At 49.7% G+C, this 22,310-nt stretch overlaps 1 protein-coding gene across 1 annotated transcript in view; it reads left to right on the top strand.

Moving 5' to 3' along the window:
• Positions 1 to 797: 797 nt before the first annotated feature.
• The window catches only part of LOC137380308 (mitochondrial-processing peptidase subunit beta-like), a 47,053-nt gene continuing 25,540 nt past the window's right edge, over positions 798 to 22,310 (top strand). Inside the window, exons 1-5 of the mRNA XM_068052226.1 lie at positions 798 to 905; positions 14,186 to 14,326; positions 15,501 to 15,587; positions 18,708 to 18,837; positions 20,591 to 20,789. Of these exons, the coding sequence (XP_067908327.1) occupies positions 852 to 905; positions 14,186 to 14,326; positions 15,501 to 15,587; positions 18,708 to 18,837; positions 20,591 to 20,789 (611 nt within the window). The 5' untranslated portion in view covers positions 798 to 851. The remainder of the gene's footprint in view (positions 906 to 14,185; positions 14,327 to 15,500; positions 15,588 to 18,707; positions 18,838 to 20,590; positions 20,790 to 22,310) is intronic.

Raw genomic sequence — 22,310 nt, 5'->3', positions numbered from 1 at the left:
CTAAAAATTAGGACCAGACCGTTCAGGAGAGATGTTAGAAAGCACTTTTTCACGCAAAGGGTGGTAGAGGTTTGGAACTCTCTCCCACAAACAGCAGCTGAAGCTAGAACAGTTGTTAATTTTAAATCTGAGATAGATTTTTGTTAAGCAAAGATATTAAAGGATATTGGCCAAAGGCAGGTATATGGAGTTGGGCCGCAGAGCAGCCATGATCTCATTGAATGGCAGGACAGGCTCGAAGGGCTGAATGGCCTACTCCTGTTCCTATCTTCCTCTGACCGGAACCCAGTATGTGTCATCAGGTCTGGTTGGGTTCGGGTCAGATAGCCATGCTCTAGGTTCTGGCCACAATCTTCCTTGGGTATGGGGTGTTGCCAGAGGACTGGAGCTTTGTAAATATTGCACTTAAATTTTCATCCGAATGTTTTCTCGGTGGCGCTGTGGCCAGTGCAATGAAACCTCCGGTGCGGAGGGTGGAGCTGTGGCCGGTGCAATGAAACCTCCGGTGCGGTCGGTGGCGCTGTGGCCGGTGCAATGAAACCTCCGGTGCGGAGGGTGGAGCTGTGGCCGGTGCAATGAAACCTCCGGTGCGGTCGGTGGCGCTGTGGCCGGTGCAATGAAACCTCCGGTGCGGAGGGTGGAGCTGTGGCTGGTGCAGTGACACCTCCGGTGCGGTCGGTGGCGCTGTGGCCGGTGCAGTGACACCTCCGGTGCGGAGGATGGCGCTGTGGCCGGTGCATTGATACCGCCATTGCGGAGGGTGGCGCTGTGGTTGGTGAAGTGATACCGCCAGGACGGAGGGTGGCGCTGTGTTGGTGCGCGCGCATCCTCCCGCTGACTCAGGACGGACAATGGCGGCGGTGGCTGTTTATCGCGCGGGGACCGCGCTCCTTCGGGCCGGCAGAGTGAGTACCCGAGCTCAGGGCGGGAGGTGGGGAGCTGCGGCTGGGAGGTCAGCCGTTTCCGGAGCTTGCGGTCAGGATGAGAGTGAGGGGAAGCGGCCTGGCGGCAGATGCTGTGTCCGGACAGCGGGAAGGTCAAACGGACACGGAGCCCGTGAGGGGAGACCCCAACCCCCATCCCGTGAGGGGAGACCCCAACCCCCATCCCGTGAGGGGAGACCCCATCCCGTGAGGGGAGACCCCAACCCCCAACCCCCATCCCCTGAGGGGAGACCCCAGCCCGTGAGGGGAGACCCCAACCCTCATCCCCTGAGGGGAGACCCCAACCCGTGAGGGGAGACCCCAACCCGTGAGGGGAGACCCCAACCCGTGAGGGGAGACCCCATCCCCTGAGGGGAGACCCCAACCCCTGAGGGGAGACCCCAACCCCCATCCCGTGAGGGGAGACCCCAACCCCCAGCCCCCATCCCGTGAGGGGAGACCCCAGCCCCCATCCCCTGAGGGGAAACCCCAGCCCCCATCCCCTGAGGGGAGACCCCTGCCCCCATCCCCTGAGGGGAGACCCCTGCCCCCATCCCCTGAGGGGAGACCCCAGCCCCCATCCCCTGAGGGGAGACCCCAACCCCCAACCCCCATCCCCTGAGGGGAGACCCCAACCCCCATCCCCTGAGGGGAGACCCCAGCCCGTGAGGGGAGACCCCAACCCTCATCCCCTGAGGGGAGACCCCAACCCGTGAGGGGAGACCCCAACCCGTGAGGGGAGACCCCAACCCGTGAGGGGAGACCCCAACCCGTGAGGGGAGACCCCAACCCGTGAGGGGAGACCCCAACCCCTGAGGGGAGACCCCATCCCCTGAGGGGAGACCCCAACCCCTGAGGGGAGACCCCAACCCCCATCCCGTGAGGGGAGACCCCAACCCGTGAGGGGAGACCCCAACCCCCAGCCCCCATCCCGTGAGGGGAGACCCCAGCCCCCATCCCGTGAGGGGAGACCCCAGCCCCCATCCCCTGAGGGGAAACCCCATCCCCTGAGGGGAGACCCCTGCCCCCATCCCCTGAGGGGAGACCCCTGCCCCCATCCCCTGAGGGGAGACCCCTGCCCCCATCCCCTGAGGGGAGACCCCTGCCCCCATCCCCTGAGGGGAGACCCCAGCCCCCATCCCCTGAGGGGAGACCCCAGCCCCCATCCCCTGAGGGGAGACCCCAACCCCCAGCCCCCATCCCCTGAGGGGAGACCCCAGCCCCCATCCCCTGAGGGGAGACCCCAGCCCCCATCCCCTGAGGGGAGACCCCAGCCCCCATCCCCTGAGGGGAGACCCCAGCCCCCATCCCCTGAGGGGAGACCCCAGCCCCCATCCCCTGAGGGGAGACCCCATCCCGTGAGGGGAGACCCCATCCCGTGAGGGGAGACCCCAGCCCCCATTCCGTGAGGGGAGACCCCAGCCCCCATTCCCTGAGGGGCTCTATCACCCCTCAATTCCCCCTCCCCCGCCGCCCCCGCTCACATGTGAGCAAACTTGGACCTCATGGAATAAAAGGGATGGTCGCAACATGGATACAGAGTTGATTGAGAGACATGAAACAGAGAGTAATGGTTAATGGATGTTTATCAGGCTGGAGGAAGGTTTCTAGTGGAGTTCCCCAGGGATCAGTGTTGGGACCCTTGCTCTTCCTGATGTATATTAATGACCGAGACCTTGGTGTACAGGGCACAATTTCAAAGTTTGCAGATGATCTGAAACTTGGAAGCATTGTGAACTGTGAGCAGGATAGTGTAGAACTTCAAAAGGACATAAACAAGTTGGTGGAATGGGCAGACAGGTGGCAGATGAAGTTCAATGCAGAGAAATGTGAAGTGATTCATTTTTGTAGGAAGAACATGGAGAGACAATATAGAATAAAGGGTATAATTCTAAACGGGGTGCAGGAGCAGAGGGACCTAGGTGTAGAGCATGGCTACCCGAACCCGACCAGACCTGACGATGTGCCGGGTCCAGCATTCAGGGTCGGGCCGGGTCGGACACAGTGCTGCCTTTTGCTGAGGGAGGGAAAGGGAAGTAAGCCTCAAAATTTGAACAGCCAGGACATCAAGGTGGGAAATGTGCAGCCGGGCTCTGCACTAGTCTGCAGTGAGCAAATGAGCGTCTCCATTGCATCCAAGATAGAACACAATCTCTTTGATATAATTTACTTCATTCCGGATAATCGGATAGGGTCTGGGAAAAATCAAAGGACTCGGGGCCCAATTCGGGTTGGATGTGGTTGCGTCGGGTTTCAGTTGCATACCCGAGCAGGCCTTTACCTGGGTGTATATGTGCATAAGTCATTGAAGGTGACAGGACAGGTTGAGAGAGTGGTTAATAAAGCGTACAGTATCCTGGGTTTTATTAATAGGGGCATAGAGTACAAGAGCAAGGACGTTATGTTGAACTTGTGTAAGACACTTGTTCAGCCTCAGCTGGAGTATTGCGTCCTGTTCTGGGCACCGAACTTTAGGAAAGACGTGAGGGCATTGGAGAGAGTACAGAAAAGATTCACAAGAATGGTTCCAGTGATGAGGAACTTCAGTTATGAAGACAGATTGGAGAAGTTATGATAGTTTTCATTGAAGAGAAGGCTTAGCGGAGATTTGATAGAGGTATTCAAAATCATGAGTCTGGACAGAGTAAATAGGGGGAAACTGTTCCCACTCGTGAAAGGATAAAGAATGAGAGCGAACAGATTTAAAGTATTTGGTAAGAGAAGCAAAAGCGACATGTGGAAAAACTTTTTCATGTAGCGAGTCGTTAGGATCTGGAATGCACTGCCTGAGAGTGTGGTGGAGGCAGATTCAGTTGCTCTGCCGGCAGGGAAACCGCACTGCGTTTCTGGGTACGCTCGGTCTGCAAGTAAATGGAGTCTTTTAAGTATGACCCTAGTAAAGGCCTTCCCTGAGACGCTCAGGAGTGAGATGCCCCTGGAGTTGTTGCAGTCTCCTCTGTCACCTTTTTTTTTGTGTAGTGTCATGATTTTGGCATCACGCATCTCCTGTGGAACAGAGCCTACTTTCCAGCAGAGAAGGCGAAGGTCACAAAGGTGTGGCAATAGGGCGGCACAGTGGCGCAGTGGTTAGCACCGCCGCCTCACAGCTCCAACGACCCGGGTTCAATTATGGGCACTGCCTGTGTGGAGTTTGCAAGTTCTCCCTGTGTCTGTGTGGGTTTCCTCCGGGTGCTCCGGTTTCCTCCCACAAGCCAAAAGACTTGCAGGTTGGTAGGTAAATTGGCCATTATAAATTGCCCCTAGTATAGGTAGGTGGTAGGGAAATATAGGGACAGGTGGGGATGTGGTCGGAATATGGGATTAGTGTAGGATTAGTATAAATGGGTGGTTGATGGTCGGCACAGACTCGGTGGGCCGAAGGGCCTGTTTCAGTGCTGTATCTCTAAACTCTGAAATAGATGGGGGCATTCCGTGTTCGGCTGGGATTCCATTCTTGCCGGGTGTCCTCTGTTCGCTAGGTAGTCTATGGCCTTCTCGAGCTCCAGTGATGAGTTCTTTATCTAACTCGTTCATGTATCTCCCGTGCCTGTAACGTTCTCCTTGACTATAAGCATCAAGAAAACCGTGGTCATGGGACAAAGTGTTGCATCTCCGCCCTTGATCACACTAAATAACATCCCGTTTGAATTGGATAGCAGATTCTACTACCTTAGGTCCACGGTAACAGACAGTTGGTCCCTTGAAGCAGAGCTCGATACATGCATGGGAAAAGCAACTACCACCTTTGGCTGACTTACAAAACACACATGGGATAACACCAAGCTGACCCTTAGGACCAAGCTGATAGTTTATAAAGCCTGTGTTCTCAGCACCTTGCTGGATGTCTGTGAAACATGGGCGACCAGGAAAAGCAGCTCAATAATTTTCATCTTCGCTGTCTGGGGCACATTATTGGTATATCCTGGCAGGACAAAATCACAAATGCGACAGTCCTCTCAAAGGCAGAGCTCCCAAGTGTTGGCACTAATCAAACAGAGGCAGCTTCAGTGGATCGGAGATGTCCACAGGATGGAAGATGGTTGCATACCCAAGAACCTTATGTATGGTGAGGTAGCCAGGCCAGGCGATCAATGAGATGCCCAAAGCTCAGCTTCAAACATGTTTGCAAGCGTGACCTGAAGGCCCTAAATGTCGACTTTCACACCTGGGAGTCACTAGCTGCCGAAAGAGGGAAATGGTGACACATCCTGCCGACTGGTGTGCACTGCCATGACGACCAGTTGCTAGAGCAGCTTGGCGACAGGTGCCAACGTCAAATACAACAACTCAGTGTCACTTGGCAGCTTCACGTTTGTGGCAGAACCTGCCTCTCAAGGATTGGCCTTCACAGCCATCAGCAACAGTGCACCAAGAGAAGACACCCCACCTAAATAGATTGTTTGCTGCGTGTCCATCATCTTTCATAGATGGGAGGATGCCTGCCAACCAACCAATACTCCCCACTTGCCTGGATGGGTGCAGCTCCAACAACACTCAAGAAGCTTGACACCATACAGGACAAAGCAGCCCATCCATCACCTTCAACATTCACTCCCTCCACCAACAGCAACACAGTGGCAGCAGTGTGTACCATCTACAAGATGCACTGCAGCAACTCACCAAGGCTCCTTTGACAGCACCTTCCAAACCCGTGACCTCTACCTCCTGGAAGGCCAAGGTCAGCAGACACATGGGAACGCCACCACCTGCAAGCCACACACCATCCTGACTTGGAACTATATCGTCGTTCCTTCACTGTTGCTGGATCAAAATCCTGGAACTCCCTTCCTAACAGCACTGTGGGCGTACCTACCCCACATGGACTGCAGGGTTCAAGAAGGCAGCTCACCACCATCTTCTCAAGGGCATTGAGAATGAGTAATAAATACTGGCCTTGCCATGAACAAATGGGGGGGAAAAAGCTAGGGAGAAAGTTTAACTGCAGCTATACAAAATGCTGGTTACATTTTTTTTATTCGTTCCTGGGATGTGGGCGTCGCTGGCTAGGCCAGCATTTATTGCCCATCCCTAATTGCCCTTGAGAAGGTGGAGGTGAGCTGCCTTCTTGAACAGCTGCAGACCTTGGGGTGTGGGTACGCCAGCAATGCTGTTTGGAAGGGAGTTCCAGGATTTTGACTCGGCGACAGTGAAGGAACGGTGATATAGTTCCAAGTCAGGATAGTGTGTGACTTGGAGGGAAACTTGCAGGTGGTGGTGTTCCCATGTATTTGCTGCCCTTGACCTTCTAGGTGGTAGAGGTCACGGGTTTGGAAGGTGCTGTTGAAGGAGCCTTGGTGTGTTGCTGCAGTGCATCTTGTAAATGGTACACACTGCTGCCACTGTGTGCTGGTGGTGGAGGGGATGCCACTCAAGCGGACTGCTTTGCCCTGGATGGTGTCACAGAATCACAGAATAATACAGCGCAGAAGAGGCCCTTCGGCCCATCGAGTCTGCACCGATGCATTAAAGACACCTGACCTGTCTACCTAATCCCATTTGCCAGCACTTGGCCCATAGCGAATGTAATGACGTGCCAAGTGCTCATCCAGGTACTTTTTAAAGGATGTGAGGCAACCTGCCTCTACCACTCTCCCAGTCAGGGCATTCCAGACCGTCACCACCCTCTGGGTAAAAAAGTTCTTCCTCAAATCTTCCTTAAACCTCCCGCCCCTCACCTTAAACTTGTGACCCCTCGTAACTGACCCATCAACTAAGGGGAACAGCTGCTCCCTATCCACCTTGTCCATGCCCCTCATAATCTTGTACACCTCGATCAGGTCACCCCTCAGTATTCTCTGCTCCAGTGAAAACAACCCAAGCCTATCCAACCTCTCTTCATAGCTTAAATGTTCCATCCCAGGCAACATCCTGGTGAATCGCCTCTGCATCCCCTCCAATGCAATCACATCCCTCCTATAATGTGGTGACCAGAATTGCACACATTACTCCAGCTGTGGCCTTACCAAAGTTCTGTACAACTCCAACATGACCTCCCTGCTTTTGTAATCTATGCCTCGATTGATAAAGGCAAGTGTCCCATATGCCTTTTTCCCCACCCTATTAACCTGCCCTTCTGCCTTCAGAGATCTATGGACAAACACACCAAGGTCCCGTTGTTCCTCGGAACTTCCCAGTGTCAGGCCATTCATTGAATACTTCCGTGTCACATTACACCTTCCAAAGTGCATCACCCCATACTTTTCAGCGTTAAATGCCATCTGCCACTTTTCTGCCCATTTGACCATCCCGTCTATATCTTCCTGTAACCCAAGACACTCCACCTCACTGTTAACCACTCGGCCAATCTTTGTGTCATCTGCGAACTTATTGATCCTACCCCCCACATAGTCATTTATGTCATTAATATAAATGACAAACAATAGGGGACCCAGCACAGATCCCTGTGGTACGCCACTGGACACTGGCTTCCAGTCACTAAAACAGCCGTCAGTCAGCACTCTCTGTCTCCTACAGCCAAGCCAATTTTGAATCCACCTTATCAAGTTACCTTGTATCCCATGAGCTTCTTGAGTGTTGGAGCTGCATTCATCCAGGCAAGTGGAGAGTATTCCATCACACTCCTGACTTGTGCCTTGTAGATGGTGGACGGACTTTGGGGTGACATGAGGTGAGTTATTCACCAAAGGATTCCCAGCCTCTGACCTCTTGTAGCCACAATATTTATGTGACTGCTCCAATTCAGTTTCTGGTCAATGGTAATCCCCAGGATGTCGATAGTAGGGGGAACTCACCAATGGTAATGTCATTGAATGTCAAGGGAGATGGTTAGATTCTCTCTTGTTTCAGTTGGTCACTACCCGGCACTTGTATGTTGTGAATGTTACTTGCCACTTATCAGCCCAAGCCTGGATGTTGTCCAGATCTTGCTGCATTTCAACAAGGGCTGCTTCAGTATCTGCGGAGTCGTGAATGGTGATGAACATTGTGCAGTCTTCTGCGAACATCCCCACTTCTGACCTTATAATGAGGGAAGATGAAGCAGCTGAAGATGGTTGGGCCTAGGTCACTACCCTGAGATATGATTGAGGTATACAAAATTATGAGGGGCATTGATAGGTTAGGTAGGAAGAAACTTTTTCCCTTAGCGGAGAACAAAGAACAGTACAGCACAGGAACAGGCCATTCGGCCCTCCAAGCCTGCGCCGATCTTGATGCCTGCCTAAACTAAAACCTTCTGCACTTCTGGGGACCATATCCCTCTATTCCCATCCTATTCATGTATTTGTCAAGATGTCTCTTAAACGTCGCTACCGTACCTGCTTCCACCACCTCCCCCGGCAGCAAGTTCCAGGCACTCGGCACCCTCTGTGTAAAGAACTTGCCTCGCACATTCCCTCTAAACTTTGCCCCTCTCACCTTAAACCTATGTTCCCCAGTAACTGACTCTTCCACCCTGGGAAAAAGCTTCTGACTATCCACTCTGTCCATGCCATTCATAACTTTGTAAACCTCTATCATGTCGCCCCTCCACCTCCGTCGTTCCAGTGTAAACAATCCGAGTCTATCCAACCTCTCCTCATAGCTAATGCCCTCCAGACCAGGCAACATCCTGGTAAACCTCTTCTGTACCCTCTCCAAAGCCTCCACGTCCTTCTGGTAGGGTGGCGACCAGAATTGCACGCAATATTCTAAGTGTGGCCTAACTAAAGTTCTGTACAGCTGCAACATGACTTGCCAATTTTTATACTCTATGCCCCGACCGATGAAGGCAAGCATGCCGTATGCCTTCTTGACTACCTTATCCACCTGCGTTGCTGCTTTCAGTGACCTGTGGACCTGTATGCCCAGATCTCTCTGCCTGTCAATACTCCTAAGGGTTCTGCCATTTACTGTATACTTCCCACCTGCAATTAGACCTTCCAAAATGAATTACCTCACATTTGCCCGGATAAAACTCCATCTGTCATTTCTCCACCCAAGTCTCCAACCAATCTATATCCTGCTGTATCCTCTGACAATCCTCATCACTGTCCGCAACTCCGCCAACCTTTGTGTCGTCCGCAATCTTACTAATCAGACCAGCTACATTTTCCTCCAAATCATTTATATATACTACAAACAGCAAAGGTCCCAGCACTGATCCCTGTGGAACACCACTAGTCACATCCCTCCATTCAGAAAAGCACCCTTCCGTTGCTACCCTCTGTCTTCTATGACTGAGCCAGTTCTGTATCCATCTTGCCAGCTCCCCTTTGATCCCGTGTGACTTCACCTTTTGTACCAGTCTGCCATGAGGGACCTTGTCAAAGGCTTTACTGAAGTCCATATAGATTACATCCACTGCCCTTCCTTCATTAATCATCTTTGTCACTTCCTCAAAAAACTCAATCAAATTAGTGAGACACGACCTCCCCTTCACAAAACCATGCTGCCTCTCGCTAATTTCGTTTGTTTCCAAATGGGAGTAAATCCTGTCCTGAAGAATCCTCTCCAATAATTTCCCTACCACTGACGTAAGGCTCACCGTTCTATAATTTCCTGGATTATCCTTGCTACCCTTCTTAAACAAAGGAACAACATTGGCTATTCTCCAGCCCTCTGGGACCTCACCTGTAGCCAATGAGGATGCAAAGATTTCTGTCAAGGCCCCAGCAATTTCTTCCCTTGCCTCCCTCAGTATTCTGGGGTAGATCCCATCAGGCCCTGGGAACTTATCTACCTTAATGCTTTGCAAGACACCCAACACCACCTCCTTTTTGATAATGAGATGACTGAGACTATCTGCACTCCCTTCCCTCGGCTCATCATCCACCAAGTCCTTCTCTTTGGTGAATACTGACGCAAAGTACTCATTTAGTACCTCGCCCATTTCCTCTGGCTCCACACATAGATTCCCTTCTCTGTCCTTGAGTGGGCCAACCCTTTCCCTGGTTACCCTCTTGCTCTTTATAATACGTATAAAAAGCCTTGGGATTTTCCTTAATCCTGTTTGCCAATGACTTTTCATGACCCCTTTTAGCCCTCCTGGCTCCTTGCTTAAGTTCCTTCCTACTGTCTTTATATTCCTCAAGGGATTTGTCTGTTCCCAGCCTTCCAGCCCTTATGAATGCTTCCTTTTTCTTTTTGACTAGGCTCACAATATCCCGCATTATCCAAGGTTCCCGAAACTTGCCAAACTTATCCTTCTTCCTCACAGGAACATGCTGGTCCTGGATGCTAATCAACTGACATTTGAAAGACTCCCACATGTCAGATGTTGATTTACCCTCAAACAGCCGCTCCCAATCTAAATTCTTCAGTTCCTGCCTAATATTGTTATAATTAGCCTTCCCCCAATTTAGCGCCTTCACCCGAGGACTACTCTTATCCTTATCCACAAGTACCTTAAAACCTATGGAATTATGGTCACTGTTCCCGAAATGCTCCCCTACTGAAACTTCGACCACCTGGCCGGGTTCATTCCCCAATACCAGGTCCAGTATGGCCCCATCCCTAGTTGGACTATCTACGTATTGTTTCAAGAAGCCCTCCTGGATGCTCCTTACAAATTCTGCCCCATCCAAGTCCCTAGCACTAAGTGAGTCCCAGTCAATATAGGGTTCAATAACCAGGGGGCATAGATTTAAGGTAAGGTGCAGGAGGTTTAGAGTGGATTTGAGGAAAAAAATTTTCACCCAGAGGTGGTTGGAATCTGGAACACACTGCCTGAAGAGGTGGTAGAGGTAGGAACCCTGACAACATTTAAGAAATATTTAGATGAGCACTTGAAACGCCATAGCATACAAGGCTACAGGCCAAGTGCAGGAATATGGGATTAGAATAGTTGAGTGCTGCATGGCCGGCACAGACATGATGGGCCTGTTTATGTGCTGTAAACTCTATGACTCTAACTCCTGCAGTGATGTCCTGGGACTGAGATGATTGACCTCTAACAACCACAACCATCTTCCTTTGTGCTAGGTATGGCTCCAACCAGCGGAGAGTTTTCCCCCTGATTCCCATTGACTCCAGTTTTGCTAGGGCTCCTTGATGCCATACTCCGTCAAATGCTGCCTTGATGTCGAGGGCAGTCACTCTCACCTCACCTCTGGAGTTCTGCTCGTTTGTCCATGTTTGGACCAAGGCTGTAATGAGGTCAGGAGCCAAGTGGCCCTGGCGGAACCCAAACTGAGCATCACTGAGCAGGTTATTGCTGAGCAAGTGCTGCTTGATGGTACTGTCAATGACACCTTCCATCACTTTGATGAGCGAGAGTAGACTGATGAGGCGGTAATTGGCCAGGTTGGATTTGTCCTGCTTTTTGTGTACAGGACATACCTGGGCAGCTGTACTGGAGCAGCTTGGCTAGCGGTGTGAAACTAGCTCTGGAGCACAAGTCTTCAGCACAATTGCTGGAGGGTTGTCAGGGTCTATAGCCTTTGCAGTATCCAATGTCTTCAGCTGTTTCTCTATCATGTGGAGTGAATCAGATTGGCTGAAGACTGGCATCTGTGATGCTAGGGACCTCAGGAGGAGGCCAAGATGGATAATCCACTCGGCACCTCTGGCTGAAGATTGTTGCAAATGCTTCAGCCTTATCTTTCGCACTGATGTGCTGGGCTCCCCCGTCATTGAGGATGGGGATATTTGTGGAGCCGCCTCCTCTTGTCAGTTGTTTAATTGTCCACCACCATTCACAACTGGATGTGGCAGGACTGCAGAGCTTAGATCTGATCCGTCGGTTGTGGGATCGCTTAGCTCTGTCTTTTGCATCCTGCTTCCACTGTTTAGCATGCAAGTAGTCCTATTTTGTAGCTTCACCAGGCTGACACCTTATTTTGAAGTATGCCTGGTGCTGCTTCTGGCTCCATGGGCATGTTGGTGAGGGCCAGGTGGTCTGAAGATGCATGACTCAGCAGACATAACCCTTTAGGAACGATGTAGAGGAGATTTACTGGAATGGTACCAGGGATGAGTGATTTCAGTTATGTGGAGAGACTGGAGAAGCTGGGATTGTTCTCCTTAGAGCAAAGAAAGTTAAGGGGAGTTTTGACAGAGGTGTTCAAAATCATGAAGGGCTAAAACAGAGTAAATAAGGAGAAACTGTTTCCAGTGCAGGAGGTTGGTAACCAGAAAACAGATTTAAGGTAATTGGCAAAAGAACCAGAGGTTAAGGGGAGGTTTGATAGAGGTGTTAAAAATCATGAGGGTTTTTGTTAGAATAGATAGGGAGAAACTGTTTCCACAGGTAGGAGGGTCATAGATTTAAGGTAATTGGCAAAAAAGGGGGAGATGAGAATTTTTTTACACAGTGAGTTGTTGTGGTCTGAAATGTGCTGCTAGAAAGGGCAGTGGAAGCAGATTCAATAGTAACTTTCACCAGGGAGTTTGATAAATACTTGAAAAGGAGAAATTTGCAGGGCTATGGGGAAAGAGCAGGGAGTAGTGGGGCGAATTGGATAGCTCTTTCAAAGAGACAGCACAGGCACAATGGGCTAACCGGCCTCTGTGACCCCCGCAAAATGAGAATTGGAGCCTGGCAGGACTTGTGAGATGCAGATAAGGTCAAACAGAGAGTCAGACCCACAGCATCTGAAGAAACAAAGACCTGATAACAGGCGGTGAGAAAACTCAGGATAGTATTCTGAGAAAATCTTTCAGCAAGTCCGTGGTCCAAGAATTCCCCTCCCATATGTACACACACATATTGGACATTGGAGCCCAGTTACGTGCCTTTCCTGGGATATATGTTAATGTCACACAGATCATAGTGGTTTGCTGCAGTTTCACGCTGGTAGCACCAGCAAGATTGTCGGTGACGGCAGCAGTCACAGCTTTTGTATCCACAGGTTTGGAGATTGTGCTCTGAAGTCTGCAACAGAATAACTGGAACAAGCTGACCAGTGGGTTCTCTAGATTGAGGCCAATTAATTGCAGGATTTTATCCAGGAGCTCCAGGATTGGCCTGCTGAGTCACCTGAGACATACAAATCATGAACCCTGGCTGACGTCATCCTTGTTTTCGAGGGACCGATGACAACAAAAACTGGGCCTTGACTTTGATTCAGCCCTTGTAGGAAACCAGGGGCTGCAGAGTCTGAGAGAAATCAGGTGTAAACTAAGCAATTTCATTGGAAGAGGCTGTTTATAAAGCTAATCCTATAGCGAGGGGTTAGTGTGTATAGGGGGAGGTGCCTACTCATTGGTAGGATGCGGGCATCACTGGCTAGGCCAGCATTTTTTGCCTATCCCTAATTGCCCTTGAGAAGGTGGTGGTGAGCTGCCTTCTTGAACCACTGCAGTCCATGTGGGGTAGGTACACCCACAGTGCTGTTAGGAAGGGAGTTCCAGGATTTTGACCCAGCGACAGTGAAGGAACAGCGATATAGTTCCAAGTCAGGATGGTGTGTTACTTGGAGGGGAACTTGCAGGTGGTGATGTTCCCATGCATCTGCTATCCTTTTCCTTCTAGTGATAGAGGTCAAGGGTTTGGAAGGTGCTGTCTAAGGAACCTTGATGAGTTGCTGCAGTTCATCTTGTAGATGGTACACACTGCTGCCACTGTGCTTCGGTGGTGCAGGGAGTGAATGTTTGTAGATGGGGTGCCAATCAAGCGGGCTGCCTTGTCCTGGATGGTGTCGAGCTTCTTGAGTGTTGTTGGAGCTGCACCCATCCAGGCAAGTGGAGAGTATTCCATCACACTCCTGACTTGTGCCTTGTAGATGATGGACAGGCTTTGGGGAGTCAGGAGGTGAGTTACTCACCACAGGATTCCTAGCCTCTGACCTGCTCTTGTAGCCATGGTATTTATATGGCTACTCCAGTTCAACTTCTGGTCAATGGTAGCCCCTAGGATGTTGATAGTGGGGGATTCAGCAATCGTAATGCCATTGAATGTCAAGGGGAAATGATTAGATTTTCTCTTGGTGGAGATGGTCATTGCCTGGCACTTGTGTGGCTCAAATGCTACTCACCTCTTATCAGCACAAGCCTGGATATTGTCCAGGTCTTGCTGCATTTCTACACGGACTGCTTCAGTATCTGAGGATTCGCGAATAGTGCTGAACATTCTGCAATCATCAGCGAACATCCCCACTTCTGACCTTATGATTGAAGGAAGTTCACTGAAGCAGCTGAAGATGGTTGGGCCGAGGACACTACCCTGAGGAACTCCTGCAGTGATGTCCTGGGACTGAGATAATTGACCTCCAACAACCACAACCATCTTCCTTTGCGCTAGGTTAGTGTGTATAGGGGGAGGTGAGAGTGTATTTGGGGATAAGTCCATGTCGAGCTCACTGCTGAGTTTTTCCTCTGTTTAGCCGACTCTGGTTGAAGGCAGGCGTTTTCAGAGTGCTCTCTCCTATGCTCAGACCATCGCGAATATTCCGGAGACTAAGATCACAACACTGGACAATGGGGTGCGAGTTGCCACGGAGGAGTCTGACCATCCCACATGCACGGTGAGTGTAGTTGCTGCTGTCCCATTCTTCAATACTGTCTCCTGAAAGCACTGAGTTTCCTTGGGGTGCGGGGGTTGTGAGTGAGAGGGCGCTGTTCCTTGGAGGGTGTGTATGCCCCCCCAGAGGGGGGGGCAGGAGGGGTTGTGCTCCTCAGGAGGGGGGCGTATTGGGGGGTGGGGTTGTTGATTCTGTGGGTGGGTTAGTGGAGGGGTGGCAAATGGGGGTGGTGTTTCTAGTTGGGGTGTGTGGAGGGGAGGGTTGTTAATTCTATGGAGGGGGTGTCCTGTTCCTGTGGGGGGTTGTTGATTCTGTTGGGGGCGGGCGCTGTTATTGTCTAGGGTGTGGGGTGGTGTGAACCAGCTCTCCTGTGGCTCCTCCTCAAAGTTAAATTCATTTAATTATGCCACAGCAGAATTCTTTTTCCCTTTTCTGGACAATGTTTCCCTCCCTCCTGTCCTCTGCATGGTGCCAACTCCTCACTTGCACCGAGCTCCACAGGCCCCGCCACCCTCACAATCCCTTTCACAAATGTTTGGGAGTTCAGACAATGAATTTCAGTTTGACTGTGAAGGGCATCGCAGCTGACTGATGGATGCTAACCTCATCCGAGGCCCACGTGCTGCTGCGGGACAGTGGGCAGCAGCCTTGGCAAATTTTTATGAATAAAGTATATTTTGCGGGAATAAAGAGGCTCTGCCAGGCTCAGTGGGGAAAGGCCACTGTGTAAGGCCCTCCCTCCATAGTGAACCGAGTGGCTGGAAACTGTGTAGAACCCTTTCGGCTGTACGCACCAAAATATGTTTTCTGCTGTGTAATGCAAATGTACATGGCAATAAAATGGAATGGCAAGAGTTGTGAGACAACTCATGTTCTGTATTGAAGGAATCTGATCACTATTGTACTTTTAGAAATGTCAAATTTGAGCAGTTTTGTCATTTTTTTTTACAAATTTTTATGAAGTATATTTTTGGAAAAAAGAAGCTACCCTTCTCAGGCCAGAGACATGGTGATCACTGTCCTCCGCTGCAACCCTCCTGGCCTGTATGGCCAACAGCTCATTGTGCCTTCGCTGCAGCCTCTGAGCTCAGCTCAGCCAATGATGTTCCCAGTGTGATGGTGAGGCCCAGCTTTCCTGTTTCAGAATTGCTGCTCTCACTTTGCTATTCCTGTGTAGGTTGGTGCATGGATCGAGGTCGGAAGCCGCTATGAAAACGAGAAAAATAATGGCGTGTCAAACTTCCTGGAACATGTGATTCTGAAGGTATGATACAGGGTCCGAGTGCCTGCTCTGTGTGCTTGTACGAGAGAGAGACACACACACACAGGGTCCAAGTGCCTTCTGTGTTTGTGTGTGAGAGAGGGGTACACAGGGTCCTAGTGCCTGCTTAGTGTGTGTGTGTGAGATACACAGGGTCTGAGTGCCTGCTGAGTCTGTGTGCGTGAGAGAGAGAGATACACAGGATCCGAGTGCCTGCTCTTTGTGAGGGGTACACAGGGTCCTAGTGCCTGCTGCATGTGTGTGTGAAAATATTTAAATCAGCTGAAGTATTGTGCACAATTCTGGGCACTGTCGTGAAGGCGTTGGAAGGGGTGCATCTAGCAACAGTAGCTTTCGAAAGAGAATTGGATAAATACTTGAAGGAGAAACAATTGCAGAGATATGGGGGTGGGCGGGAAACTGGGACTAACTGTTCGAAAGAGCCAGTGCAGGCCTGATGGGCTGAATGGCCTCTTCCTGTGCTGCAAAATTCTATGATAATTGTTGTTCTAGCCATAGTCCCAAAGGACCACAGGCATCTCTCTCCATTAGAGAGAGACAGTGGTAATGTATAGCTTGAGAGGCATCACTCCTCAAGCAAGAACAAAGAACAGTACAGCACAGGAACAGGCCATTTGGCCCTCCAAGCCTGTGCCGATCTTGATGCCTGCCTAAACTAAAACCTTCTGCACTTCCGGGGTCCGTATCCCTCTATTCCCATCCTATTCATGTATTTGTCAAGATGCCGCTTAAACGTCTCTATGGTACCTGCTTCTACCACCTCCCCCGGCAACAAGTTCCAGGCACTCACCAGCCTCTGTGTAAAGAACTTGCCTCGCACATCCCCTCTAAACTTTACCCCTCTCACCTTAAACCTATGTCCCCTAGTAACTGTCTCTTCCACCCTGGGGAAAAAGCTTCTGAGTACCCACTCTGTCCATGCCGCTTATAACTTTGTAAACCTCTATCATGTCGCCCCTCCACCTCCGTCGTTCCAGTGAAAACAATCCGAGTCTATCCAACCTCTCCTCATAGCTAATGCCCTCCAGACCAGGCAACATCCTGGTAAACCTCTTCTGTACCCTCTCCAAAGCCTCCACGTCCTTCTGGTAGTGTGGCGACCAGAATTGCACGCAATATTCTAAGTGTGGCCTAACTAAAGTTCTGTACAGCTGCAGCATGACTTGCCAATTTTTATACTCTATGCCCCGACCGATGAAGGCAAGCATGCCGTATGCCTTCTTGACTACCTTATCCACCTGCGTTGCTGCTTTCAGTGACCTGTGGACCTGTATGCCCAGATCTCTCTGCCTGTCAATACTCCTAAGGGTTCTGCCATTTACTGTATACTTCCCACCTGCATTAGACCTTCCAAAATGCATTACCTCACATTTGTCCGGATTAAACTCCATCTGCCATTTCTCCGCCCAAGTCTCCAACCGATCTATATCCTGCTGTATCCTCTGACAATCCTCATCACTATCCGCAACTCCACCAACCTTTGTGTCGTCCGCAAACTTACTAATCAGACCAGCTACATTTTCCTCCAAATAATTTATATATACTACAAACAGCAAAGATCCCAGCACTGATCCCTGTGGAACACCACTAGTCACATCCCTCCATTCAGAAAAGCACCCTTCCACTGCTACCCTCTGTCTTCTGTGACTGAGCCAGTTCTGTATCCATCTTGCCAGCTCCCCTCTGATCCCGTGTGACTTCATCTTTTGTACCAGTCTGCCATGAGGGACCTGTCAAAGGCTTTACTGAAGTCCATATAGATAACATCCACTGCCCTTCCTTCATCAATCATCTTTGTCACTTCCTCAAAAAACTCAAATCAAATTAGTGAGACACGACCTCCCCTTCACAAAACCATGCTGCCTCTTGCTAATAAGTCCACTTGTTTCCAAATGGGAGTAAATCCTGTCCCGAAGAATCCTCTCTAATAATTTGCCTACCACTGATGTGAGGCTCACCGGCCTATAATTTCCTGGATTATCCTTGCTACCCTTCTTAAACAAAGGAACAACATTGGCTATTCTCCAGTCCTATGGGACCTCACCTGTAGCCAATGAGGATGCAAAGATTTCTGTCAAGGCCCCAGCAATTTCTTTGGAAAGAGATATCTGAAACAAAAACAAGAAATGCTGGAATCACTCAGCAGGTCTGGCAGCATCTGTGGAAAGAGAGTTCCGAAGAAGGGTCACTGACCCGAAACGTTACCCCTGCTTCTCTTTCCACAGATGCTGCCAGACCTGCTGAGTGATTCCAGCATTTCTTGTTTTTGTTTCAGATTTCCAGCATCCGCAGTATTTTGCTTTTATTTATCCCAGCAATTTCTTCCCTTGCCTCCCTCAGTATTCTGGGGTAGATCCCATCAGGCCCTGGGGAATTATCTACCTTAATGCTTTGCAAGACACCCAACACCTCCTCCTTTTTGATAATGAGATGACTGAGACTATCTACACTCCCTTCCCTAGGCTCATCATCCACCAAGTCCTTCTCTTTGGTGAATACTGATGCAAAGTACTCATTTAGCACCTTGCCCATTTCCTCTGGCTCCACTCATAGATTCCCTTCTCTGTCCTTGAGTGGGCCAACCCTTTCCCTAGTTACCCTCTTGCTCTTTATATACGTATAAAAAGCCTTGGGATTTTCCTTAATCCTGTTTGCCAATGACTTCTCATGACCCCTTTTAGCCCTCCTGACTCCTTGCTTAAGTTCCTTCCTACTGTCTTTATATTCCTCAAGGGATTCGTCTGTTGTGTGGGGCAAGGTGAGCAGGCAGGTCTGCATGAACTACCACAGCTGGTATGGGGTTTGAACCTGTGCTGTTGGCATCTTTCTGCATCACACTGTAGCTGCCTAGCCAACTGAGCTAACCGGTCCCCTAATAAATGTGAAAGTGCAGCATCAAGTGATACTCGGGCCTGAGTATGAGCTGTTTGTTGACCATATGTTGCTGATTGTGGTGTGTATAGTTTGTGTTTCGTGTCGGGCCAAGGAATGAATATTTGGGACACGAGCAACAGTGTTCAGGCCAAAAGGGTAAGAGGAATAGAATTGGAAATAAAATGTTTTGGAAACATACCTTGAAATGTTAAATCTTGCTGCTTTCAGGGAACAAAGAAGCATTCTCAGCCAGTCTTGGAGCAGGAGGTAGAGAGCTTAGGGGCTCACCTGAGTGCATACACCTCTCGCGAGCAGACTGCCTACTACATGAAATCATTGGCCAGGGATTTGCCAAAAGGTGCTGAACGCTGCCACAGTATTTTTAGGGATAAGCAGAATATTCCTGTGATGCTTTTATCTGTAAACTGGGATGTAGGATTTGTATTCTTAGTATAAACTCCATTTCCTTTGCCCAAAAGCTGGTGTGAATATATCACAAGACCTTGCAGCACAGAAGGAGGCCATTTGGCCTATTGTGCCTGTGCTGGCTCTTTGAAGGAGCTGTCCAGTTAATTCCTTTCCCATATTTAATTATGTGTATTCTTCGGCATTTTAACATGGCATTTTGCCCAAGATTCATTTGAAACATACAGAATATAATGGGACAGTTGAATGGTCAAATGCAACAGCAGTTAGCTGAAGTTTCCAGTTGTGATTTCTAGTCTATGCTGAGCTCACTGGCCTCATCCCCTCGGTCAGTGGCTCCACAGTCCCCTGGGATCGCATACCCTAGTTCTGTAAAAAATCTCAGTGAAAATGAACACGAGAGAGAATCGGGCCCAGCTATGCTTCCCTGACACCCCGTCCCCGACCCACCCGACATCCCTGACCCCCACCTACCCGATTACTACCCTTGAGGTCCGACTCCTTAACTTCCTCCCTATCTTCTGAAAATCTGACTGTAGGACCTCAATACCTGCTCTCTATTGTGTTGGTACTGACGTGTATCCAACTTCTGGCTCACTCTCTTCCCTTGCAGAATATTCTCCATGATGTACTATACCCTGGCACCAGGGAGGCAACACACCATGCAGGACCCATAACGGGTACATAAATGCCTATTGTCCCCCTGACTATGGAATCACCTATAACTATTGCATTTCTGCACCTGCTGCTCCCTTCTCCACAGTCCCATGCCCATTGGTGCCATGGTCTGGACTGCACTCCTTCAAAGTGTCATCACTCCAGCAGTCTTCAAAACTGAGTACTGGTTTGAGAGCGGCACACACCCTGAAAACTCCTGCATTCCTGCCTCTTCCTACTCTTCCAGATGGCCACCCACCTACTGTCCTGAACTTTCATTGCGTGTGGGGGTGACCACCTCCTAGAACGTACAATGCAGGAAACTCTCCTGCTCCTTGATGCGCCGCAGTGATTCCAGTTGTCCCCCAAACTTGGAAATCCTGAGCTCGAGCTGAAGCAGCTGGAGACACTTCCTACACGGACCCCCAAGACACGTGAAGTGTCCTGCAGATCAAAAATCTATCTAACTCAGCTTGAATATATTCAATGACCTAGCCTCCACTGCTCTCAATGCTAGAGAATTCCAAAGATTAGCGACCCTATGAGAGAAGAAATTGTAGATATATAGAGATACAGCACTGAAACAGGCCCTTCGGCCCACCGAGTCTGTGCCGACCATCAGCCACCCATTTTTATACTAATCCTACACTAATTCCATATTCCTACCACATCCCCACCTGTCCCTATATGTTTCCCTACCACCTACCTATACTAGGGGCAATTTATAATGGCCAATTTACCTATCAACCTGCAGGTCTTTGGCATGTGGGAGGAAACCGGAGCACCCGGAGGAAACCCATGCAGGCACAGGGAGAACTTGCAAACTCCACACAGGCAGTACCCAGAATTGAACCCGGGTCGCTGGAGCTGTGAGGCTGCGGTGCTAACCACTGCACCACTGTGCCGCCCATTTCCTGACTCTGTTAACCTGGTCATACTCTGCTAGTTACTGCCCCTGTTAAACTGCTTGTGTGCTGCTAGTTAAACAGGTCACACACTGGTTAAACTGATAAATTTCCCTTTCACAGCCGTGGAACTCCTCGGTGACCTGGTGCAGAACAGCTCGCTGTCAGAATCTGAAATAGAACGTGGGCGTACACTGATCCTGCGGGAGATGCAGGAGATGGAGAGCCGTCTTGAGGAGGTGGTGTTTGATTATCTTCATGCCACCGCTTTCCAGGGAACACCACTAGGCTATACTGTGGTGGGGTCTACTACGAACGTCAAGTGAGTGGTTCGGGTGAGAAAGAGGAATTTGCGTGAATATATGCCGCCTTTTGCATCCTTGGGACATCCCAAAGTACTTCACAGTAAATTTTGAAGTATAGTCACTGTTGTAATGTTAGGAAATCAGCAGCTCATTAGTATTCAGCAAGATCCCACAAACAGCAATGCGATAAATGACCAGCTAATCTACTTTTAATGTTGTTTACGGGAGAAACCATTGGCCTAGGACACTGGGCGCACTTCCTGCTCTGGTGTAGACTGACCCTGTGCTGTAGAATTCAGACTCGATGCTTCTCGCCTCCTCCATGTTACAGTGTCCTTAAAGTGGCTTCATATTTTAGTACACAATTCTGATTTGGCTGTTCGCTTTACGATGCTTTATTTTAATTAGCTGATGATTTGAATTTTTTATTCCAACGTTAGACTGAATCATCAGGAATGGAGTGGTGCACAGAAGAATTCAATCTGTGAGGAATGGCTGTAGGACACAAGACCCTCCACTGTCTTCCAGCTTGATAGCACTCGCTCCAACTTGTACCTAGTGCAAACTTTTCTTTCTCACTCTCGCTCCAGTTTTCTTCTCCGAGGTGTTGATCTGGCCATTCTCCATGTGTGAGGCCAGGCGGTGAGCATCAGCAGCAATGTTCCCTTTAAAATTTAGTTATGTGTGGCCCTTTAAATATTTTTGCACAGCTTTGCACACACGTTGTTTCTCACAGAACAAGGCCTGCGCAGTACCTTTTGGGCTTCTGCGCAACTGCACAATTTAGTGGGAGCATTAGTCAGCAGGCTATTCAGCCAGAGTGTATCGCAGTCTGAGGCTGTCCTTGTCTAATGCCCAGCAAGGCTGACTAGATTGAGCTGAGAGCAGGACTCCTGCCTGACTGCCCCTCCGTAACACATGGCACTGAGGCCAATTGGAGCATCTTTCCTACCTTGTGTGAGCACAGGAGTGTTGCGCTTCTGGCACTGATGTTGTAACCCAGAAACTTAGAATTCAGATCATACTGTGGCAATTTATGAGATTGATTTCAGCAATGTCAAAGCCCTGAATCTATATTGCAACCTTAACATAGAGAAACATTCCAAGATACTTCACAAGAGGCGTAATCAGACAAAAGTCTGATAACATGGACTGGCGTGCAGACAGGAACTATGAAGGTTGTCAGATTGCTGTACAAATGTAACTCCTGCCAGGGTCAGCAAGATGGTTTTTTAGACCAATACGTTGAGGAACCAACTCGAGAACAGGCTATCCTAGACTGGGTACTGTGCAATGAGAAAGGATTAATTCACAATCTTGTGTGGGGTCCCTTGGGGAGGAGCGACCATAACATGACAGAATTCTTCATTAAGATGGAGAGTGAAGTAGTTGAATCCGAAACTAGGGGCCTGAATCTAAATAATGGAAACTACGAAGTAGGAGGCATGAGTTGGCCATGGTAGATTGGGGAACTTTACTTAAAGGGTTGACTGTGGATAGGCAATGGATAATATGTAAAGAACGTGTGCACAAATTAC

The sequence above is a fragment of the Heterodontus francisci genome, chromosome 19 (assembly GCF_036365525.1).
Source record: "Heterodontus francisci isolate sHetFra1 chromosome 19, sHetFra1.hap1, whole genome shotgun sequence".
NCBI classification, from domain to species: domain Eukaryota; kingdom Metazoa; phylum Chordata; class Chondrichthyes; order Heterodontiformes; family Heterodontidae; genus Heterodontus; species Heterodontus francisci.
This window is presented reverse-complemented; position numbering and strand designations above follow the sequence as displayed.